At 37.5% G+C, this 9,389-nt stretch overlaps 1 protein-coding gene across 1 annotated transcript; it reads left to right on the plus strand.

The window, feature by feature from the left end:
* Positions 1 to 3,253: 3,253 nt before the first annotated feature.
* LOC132309927 (probable inactive receptor kinase At2g26730) lies at positions 3,254 to 5,565 on the plus strand. Its single transcript, XM_059808179.1, has 3 exons — positions 3,254 to 3,749; positions 3,807 to 4,427; positions 4,913 to 5,565. The coding sequence occupies exons 1-3, from the start codon at positions 3,254 to 3,256 to the stop codon at positions 5,563 to 5,565; spliced, it is 1,770 nt and encodes a 589-aa protein (XP_059664162.1).
* Positions 5,566 to 9,389: the final 3,824 nt, after the last annotated feature.

Genomic DNA, 9,389 nt, shown 5'->3' on the forward strand with positions numbered 1-9,389 from the left:
AAAGTAATGGGATGGGTGAGGAGAGAGAGAGAGAGACCTGTGGAAAAAGAAGGCCAAGGCAAGCCGGCAACAGTGATATTTTCAATTTTGTGTCTTGAACTTTTGATTTTTGTGTTGCAGTTAGTCTTCAGTCTTGCACACACAAAGAGAGAGAGAGAGAGAGGGTAACGGGTAAGCTTTGAGAGTTGAGAGACTGTTGAAGTTCCTGAGAACAAGACGATAATGGCGGTTCACATTTTTCTTTTCTTTTCTTTTTTCTTTTTTTTTTTTTTTTGAGGCCCCTTAATGATTTGTTGGGTTACAAATTTTTTTTTTTTTTTTGGCCCATCATTCATGGGCCTATAAATTTTGAGGCCCTTTAAAACATTTGTTGCATCTGGTTAAATTTTTTTTTTTTTTTTGGTGGTCCATCATACATGGGCCTCAAAATTTTGAGGCCCCTTAAAATCTGAGGCCCTAGGCGACTGCCTTGGTCGCCTTGGGCTAGGGCCGGCCCTGCACCATACTTAACATTTTTCAGGTCTTGGAAAGGAATTGGCGGATGATAATCCACCACAAGCTTGAAAGTTGCTAGAAGGGCGTTCTATTACTTTTGGATTAGGCCATTCTTTTGTATACTCATTGTTTTGGAAATGTAATCAATGTTAACATTTATGGCCTTGTAATTTGAGAATGAATCTCATCTCTTATTTGGTGTAAATGGGACTAATGTAACCATCGTGTAAAACTTATGTAAACGATTTCAAATGATGTTGTATTGTGATCATGGTTGGCTCTTTTGTCTACGATCTTGGGATGATCGATGATTGATGATATACTTCGAGTTTAAATCCACTGTAAAGTCTTTTATTCAGCTCCCTTTCAATTTGCACAAAGCAGTAGTTCAGTTTCAGCTTCTGGGTTCGAGGGAGCCATTTCGGTCGACCGAAATGGTGCATCGGTCAACCGAACCTTGAAGGTGCTCTCAGGATCTCCTGTTTCGGTCGGCCGAAATGGGGTTCGGTCAACCGAACCATCTTCATTCTCTCGGGATCTCTCATTTCGGTCGACCGATGGGGGGTTTCGGTCGACCGGTTCTTGAGGGCTTGCTTCGACCGACCGAAGTTCATCTGATGTGGTGGTTTTGCTCTTCCTTCTTTTTTTCTTCTTCTTTTTTTTTTTTTTTTTTTTTTTTTTTTTTTACCCTCGACTCTTGGGGATTTTGTTTAGAGCTTTATGAAAACTTAATGATGATCCTAATGACGACGCTTGACGCTAGAAATGATGTGTTTGACGTGGATAACCTCGGGTTCGAGTAAGGACCCAGCTAACAGTTCGGACCTCCGGGTCCGGGGCGTTATATATATATAGTGGATATTTTAAAAATTAAGTGAGAATATCAAAATGTGTGAGAGAAAATCATGAATGTCTTTTGGATTCAAAAAATAGTAGGGGTAAGAATGTGTAGTGTGGTATTTTTATCAATTGAGAAGAGGCATTTTTAAAATTTTTACAAATTGAGAGGGAGTATTTTTAAAATTTTAACAAAGCGTATAAGTAATAATGCAAATAAGAAAAAATTTAGTAGGTAGTCCTTAACCAAGTCCGTGCCTAGGTGGAAGGCAGGGACGGATCCAAGAAGTTATGGGAGAGGGGCAAAAGTGAATTTAGTGTATTATTTTTGTAATTTTAGGAGGGACAAAGTGAAAATTTTATAGGCATATAATTGAAAAAAAAAATAATAATAAAAATAAAAATAAAAATAAAAATTAGTGGTATATAATAATAAATAAATAAAAATTCAGTGTGGGCAATTGCCCCCATTGACTATGCAGTGGCTCGGTCCCTGGCGGAAGGCCTGCCTCTAAAGATTCTAGCATTAGGCTCTGCCCAAATTTAGTGTACAGTGGCGAGGGCGATTTTGTTGAACAATTTGATTTGTGATTCGTTTTAATAGTTGGAGAATTTAATAAGTTTACATTCCTTAAGGTTCAATTCTAACCAAAGACTGTAGTTTGGTGATACTTTTTGACCTTCAAAATAAAAATTTTGAAATTTCTGTAACAGCAAGAGTGTTTATTGCCTTGTTTAAAAACAAAAAAGTACAATGCTCATGCATTCATTACTTTTAACCTACACTGACTTGTAATTTTGTTTTGAACTTTTGATACTTCTTAATTTCATTCATTGCAGAGGGATTATTATTATTATTATTATTATTATTATTTTGTAAATAAAATATATATTTTTAGTTCAGTATTACTTTTTAATCCGTTTTCACTTTTGTGAGCAAATGGATCTCATCCTTTCCTACTGTTGAGCTAACTCATTTTATATGTTTGATGCCTTTCAGTCTTTACTGACAACATAAATTACCATTTACAGTGAAGTTTCTTCCATTGATTAAAATATTACTTCATTCTCAGATGGGTACAAATTAACTAGTTAGCAGAATTATTAGATTGGAATGTTTGTTTTCTAGTGATGAGACGATTAAATCTTGTGGTGACCCTTACACCATGTGATTTTCTTGAATTCATACAAAATGAACAAGTGCGAAACTGTAAATAATCAATGACTATTGGCATATTGCACATTTATTTGAAAACTATCGCCAAAAAAAAATAATAATAATCCATCTGCAATGAATGAAATTAAGACGAGTATCAAAACAAAATTACAAGTGAATGTATGTTAAAAGTGAATGCATGAACATTGCAGTTTTTTTGTTTTTAATCAAGGCAATAAAACAAGTGCGAAACTGAAAATAATCAATGACTATTGGCATATTGCACATTTATTTGAAAACTATTTTACCCTCAATTGTTATTAATAATTTGTAACTAATCACAGCTTTCTAGTTCCATACATGGATGTGAAAGTTGATTCTAGGCAAATCCCATGGTGGGTGTGAGCTTCCTTGATAAAATTTGATGAGGATTGCACTACATTGGAGATATCAAACTAAAACATTGGCTGTCTATATGCTTTGACGAGGATGGCACTACATTGGAGACGTCGAACGAATCATTGGAAGTTTATGACATTGGTTATCTCGAAGAATAAAGAATATTGCTGTGAAACAACTTTGGAATCTATGTTGGATATTGTTCCCATCTGACATCCCAAAAACAAAAAGGGCATCAAAGAGTATGATCCCAAATATAGCCATAGCTTTTTCAGAACTCAGCAAAAAAAAAACTCATAACCCCAATTCATTCATAGTTTTATAACTCAATAGAGTAGCAGAGACTAAAGAGTTGAGACTGCAGTGATGCAGTGGAGGAGATGTTTCTACCTTCTTTCAAAGGGGCTAATGTGCATTGCAGCTTTTGCTTTCTCTATCTCAATCAATGTCTGCGATGGAGGTGAGTTATCAGAATCGAAATTTCTATTCAATTTCATTCGCGCTGTTGATCCCAAAAATATACTGAGGACTGACTCGAATGACGTTCTGCCACATCCTTGCTCACATCGATGGAAGGGTGTTAAATGCAATCTTCAACGCGAGACCATAGTAGCAATAAGGCTCGAAAATTTGAACCTGAGTGGGATACTTGATACTGATTCCCTTTGCAAGCTCCCAAATTTGAGTGTGCTCAATTTGGCCAAGAATCAAATCCAGGGGAGTATTCCTGACTCAATATTGAACTGCACAAAACTAACATATCTAAATCTAAGCGGCAACCTTTTGAATGGAAGAGTACCTGCGGCTCTAACAAAGCTGCATAGTCTCGGGAAATTGGACATCTCTAACAATCATTTTACCGGTAGTGTCCAACAGTACTGCAAACAGGAACCTGAGCTTGTAAACAAGTATCCCTTAGGATCAAGTCCATTAGAAGAAAGTAGTCCCAAAAGATTACGGAAGATGGTGGGTGGTGCATTAGCTCCAGTTTCGAAGAGCAGTTCTGGCAAGGCTGGGTCGAAAGAAGAGAAGAGTAACTTAACAGGGGCATCATGGATACCTCTAATTATCGTCTTTGTATTCTTCTTAATTTTCACATATTATGTGAAAATGAGGGCGGATAAATTGGCTAAAGAGAAGGAGATTCTCAAATCTCTTGCATACTCTCCTGCAAAAACTCCTCCACCCAAAGATGTAGAGGAGGTGCAGCCGGAAGATAGACGCTCAGAGCTTGTTTTCTTTGTTGAGGAGAAGGAAAGATTTAAATTGGAAGATCTCCTTGAAGCTGCAGCTGACTTACAAAGTCAGAGCCTTTGGAGCAGCCTTTACAAAGTAAAATTTGAGAACAATGCCACTTTTGCAGTCAAAAGACTGAAGAAATTGCAGGTGTCTTTCGAGGAGTTTGGGCGAACAATGAGGAAGATAGGGAATTTGAAGCATCAAAACATTCTTCCTCTTGTTGGTTACAATTCTACGAATGAAGAAAAGCTTCTCATCTACAAATATCAGAAGAATGGCAGCCTGCTGACCCTGCTAGAGGGTAAGTCAAATCAAAATGATCAAACTGTTCTTTATTTAGCATGCCATATATTGCATTACCCAACATTTAAAATTTATATCATCCAAATTCCAATGCACACACACCACACATACATAAACTGGTTCAGTTGAAATCAAACAGTTCAAGAGTAGGACAGCCTTCCCTTGACTAAACCAAGTAATTCAAGTTTAAAAACACAAACTACAGAGAGATTGAAGCCATTCTAACTCGGCTGACTAGTCAAAAGAGAAATGAATTCACAATTTGCATGAAATTGACAATGACTTGATATAGCAAATTCATTTTTTTCAGCTTTTTGGTGTCATTTATAGAAACATCAATTATTCTAAATTCATAACCAGAAAACAAAAATGACAGATATAAGCTATAAAATCTGCATATAAGACTACAAACGCCCAATTAAGACTCAGAAATATACTCTCTTATATATTGTGACTTAGCTGATTTTTGTTGCTTCTTTGCAGACTATGTTGATGGTAAGAGGGATTTTCCATGGAAGCTTCGACTGTCTATAGCAATCGGTATAGCACGGGGTTTGGACTACATATATCAGGGATTTGATGATGAATTGGAAATCATTCCTCATGGGAATATCAAGCTTTCAAACATCTTGTTAAGTGAAAATGAGGAACCACTCATAAGTGAATACGGTTACTCAAAATTTCTTGACCCCAAGAGAGCTTCCCTTCTCAACTCCAATGGCTACACGGCTCCAGAGAAAAGCTTATCAGAACAAGCCGATGTCTTCAGCTTCGGAGTGATTCTCTTGGAACTACTAACTGGAAAACTTGTGGGAAAGAGTGGACTGGACCTTCCTAAATGGGTGAAGTCCATGGTAAGGGAGGAATGGACCGGAGAGGTTTTCGACAAAGAAGTTGCCATGGTTGGAATGTATGCTTTTCCTCTGCTGAATATTTCTCTCAAGTGTGTGGCACATTTTCCTGAGAACCGACCAAGCATTGCCGAGGTTCTAGAGAAGATAGAGGAGATTGTGAATGCACACGAAGAGCTTTCGCCTACATCATCTGTGTCTGATATGGATTCCAAGCAACAAGATTGTTGTTTTCTGCACTCTGTCGTGCCAGAAACTAGGGAAACTCCTGGATCAAACCAATAAAGTCAGTGTATTAGTTATCATTTTGCAAAGTGTTTTTTTTTGCAGGAATCGAAACATATGTTTTTTCTCCAATGAGTAGGAATAATTTGAGAGACATATATTAATAAATTAAACAACCTGTTGGTGACTATGTTGTAGAGTTAAATGGCTCAATGCTCATGTACATATTTAAGCAGAGTATAAGAAATGCTATTATTACACTAGAGATCAAGTCTATATCTGTTCATGACATGTATCATCTATGTGTTTGTATTATGTGTTATAACCACAATGCATAGAAGAAGACATGAAGCAATATGAAAATTTAATACTTCAATCTGCTCATCATTTCATACAGCTGTAGCTAAATGACACTTAAAGAGAATTTGTTGACTTTAATAGTAGATTCTTATAGAGTTACTTGTCATTTTTGGTGCTGGAAATAAACACATACAGGTCAAAATGAATTCCAGATTCATATAAGGTTGAATTAAAATAAGAATGACGGTATTTTCATAGTTATATGAATCCACTATTTTTGAATTGGAAAATGCATTTCCTTGCTTCAGTCGGTGGCATGGACGTCAATCCCAGTCAGTTGTACCGACTATCGAGAGAAATAACAGTACTCTTTTGAATTTTGAATAAAAGTAATACACAGTCCAAAAATTATGTAGAACAAGACTCTCTTTAGACACAGTTAGGTAAAATTTACTTAAATGCAACCTTGTTCAAATCTCCAAACTGATTGCTCTAATAGACCATGGGTCAATTGGTGCCATTCCCACCTACTCAAAGACAGGAACCTATGGACTCTAAAATTCCCACAACCATGCTCTTGGAGCTGGAGAAAAATGCTTCAACTAAGGCATTCTGCAAGGGCCCTCATCAAACATTCCATTGGCAATGGTGCTAATACATCATTTTGGTGGGATAATTGGGCTCCAGGAGGACCTCTTTGCTCTAGGTTTCCAGTTAATTTACTGTCTGAGGGTGGGTTTCATGAAGATTTAACACTTGACAATTTCATTGTCAATAACAACTGGGCCTTCCCCATCACCCTCACCACTGCCATCCCTGAATTGGTCAGCATACCTTCTCCATCCACATCTACAATGGACACTAAGAAGTGGACAGCTTCTCCTTCTGGTATGTACTCTTTCAGCCACACTGTTGCATATTTGGTAGGGGACCTTCCTAATGTTCCATGGCACAACCTTGTTTGGCACTCCCCAACCATACCAAGGATGAAGTTCAATCTTTGGTTGGCAGTCCAATCCAAACTTCCAACCCTTGATAGTAAATCAATGGCCAAACACATTAACATTTGTCCCCTATGCAACATGTCTACCGAATCCCATGACCACCTTTTCTTCAATTGCTCCTTCATCTCCCCTATGTGACGTTTTATCAAATACAAATGCAGCATTCATACAGCGATCAAGAATTGGGATACTCTAGTTCAGTGGGCAAGTATTCAATGGAAAGCAAAAAACTCCGTGAACCTACATAGGAGGAAAGTGAGGCTATCAGCTATTGTTTATCATACCTGGGAGGAGAGAAACGCCAGAATTTTCAGAGGACAAAAGGCCTCTCAAAGAGTTGTGTGTGCCAAGATCTCCTCTACCATCACTGCAATTCCGAAATTGGGAGGTCTCCGTGATTGCTCTTCATCTAGGTCCATTCTCATGAGTTGGAATATATCTCCGTCATGTTGCAGACTTCCTCCTCGGCCGCCGGATTGATTGACGGCCGCTTGGCCGCTGTTACAAGGTGGTGGACTGAATTTTATCTTCCTCAAACGGTCATTGCCGTTACTGGTAGTTACTTTATTGGGGGTTTCAAGCTTGGGCTTCTTGTAATTTTATTTTGGGCCCAAGGCTGACTGTAAATTCTTACCTTTAATGAAAATTGCTTTAATTTTCGAAAAATAAAAAATGCACGGTGCAATATGATAAAAGAAAGTCATCAAGAGACGCAGTCGTGGGTGGATGTAAAGTTTTTGACTTATCTATATATATAATTAGTATAATGACTTTTCAACTGTAGGGCCCACTTGAGATATAAGGGTCATTGCAGACCCATTTAATTCCAATTTGTTTTCTCTCTCGGCAGCTCATATCTCTCTCTCTCGCTGCTTCTGTTTTTTTTCTTTTCTTTTTTCTTTTTCAACTTCAATCCTTAATTTCTCTCTCAATTCTTGGCGGATTTAGGTGCCGTTTGAGGCAAAACGACGAGCACGACGAGCTCTACGTGCTAGTACCAGAAATTCCAACTTTTGGTCCTCTTTGGGAGCTCGAATTTTAGGACCTAATTTCAAGGGTTTTGTTCAATTTAGATGTAGGGGCTCTTAATCCATGTTTTTCTTGCTCCATTGTGAATTATATCTCTCTTGTTGTGACAAGCATGTTTAATTTGAAAGTTAATTGTTTCAATGATTATATAATTGATGTTTAGGAAAATTCATGAATATGAATATGAGTAGAAAAGCATGCTTAGAGGTTGTCTTATTGTGTTTAATGTTTTGATAATTCATTTGGAGATGTTGAACATGATGTATGCTTAATTTTGTGGTGTAAAATTTTGTGTTGTCTTGTTGTGTTTAATGTGTTGATAATTCATTTAGAGATGTTAAATATGATGTATGCTTAATTATGTGGTGTAAAATTCTAAATGCCATAATATTGAAAGTATGGGATATATATACATGTACATACCATTGGGTTTGCATGAAATGGGAGAATTTGCTTGAAACAAAAAGGGAAATTTTGGGAAAAGAGTTTTTAAGAAATGGTTTTATAAAAACCCGGTCGCTGCGGGGGTACCAAAGGGCCGGAGTGTTAATATAGCCTAGATGGGACTAGGGAGTCGCCCTAGCGTGGTTGAGCTAGCTGGGCCCCATAATCATGCCGCGGGGTTACCAAGGGTCAGGGACACTAGCCAATCCTCCTCTCGTGTCGCTACGGGGTCACCAAAGGGCGGGTCATATTAACAGTTTGAAAGAGATGGATTTTAAATGTGAAAACGGGGAGCGACATCGGCATGCATTCGCATTTCATGGCATTGCATTGTTTGTACTTGAGTTTGATTGGAATGTTGTATTATTCCGATATTGTATGATCCCCATTCCCATTGACCTATTCTATGTTTGGATTCACGGGGACACAAGATGCGTGTCTTAAGTGTCATCTACTGAGCATATAGCTCACCCTACATACTTATTATTTTTTTCAGGTCATGGCAAAGAAACGGCGGATGACAATCCTCCGCGAACTTGAGAGTTGTTAGAAGGTTGTTTGCTATTTTGTATTTTGACCATTCTATGTATATTCATAGTTGTGGAAATGTAACTAAGTTAGTATTCATAACCTTGTAATTTAAGAACGAACTTATCTTTTGTTTAATGTAAATGAAACTAATGGAATCATGGTACATATTTCCATGTAATTGTATCATGTAACGTTTTAAGACATGGACTTTAGATCTTAACCATGTATTTTGGGACTATAATTATGATAATTTGGATTAATTGGTGTATGCATGTTCTACCATGAGAGGAACTATGTTGAGGTGTAATGAATGGGATGCTGGAGTATATTTTATGTGTTTTGTGTATTGGGACAGGTCGTTGAAGACCCATTTTTAGGGGAGGTTATGCCGAATTTTTTTTTAAATTTTGGCATCAGCTAGGGTCGTAACAAATTTGGTATCAGAACGATAGTTCGAATACCATTAGGACGACGGGTAGAGGCTTGCCTAGGGTTGTCTGGGAAGTCATTTGCATTGTTATTTCCTTGTTTGGAAAAGTGTTTTGCTTTGTGGAAAAGCATGCTTAACTACTTACT

The sequence above is a fragment of the Cornus florida genome, unplaced genomic scaffold (genome assembly GCF_030987335.1).
Source record: "Cornus florida cultivar Cherokee Brave unplaced genomic scaffold, ASM3098733v1 CherokeeBrave_3.0.0_Hap2_Chr05, whole genome shotgun sequence".
Lineage (NCBI taxonomy): Eukaryota > Viridiplantae > Streptophyta > Magnoliopsida > Cornales > Cornaceae > Cornus > Cornus florida.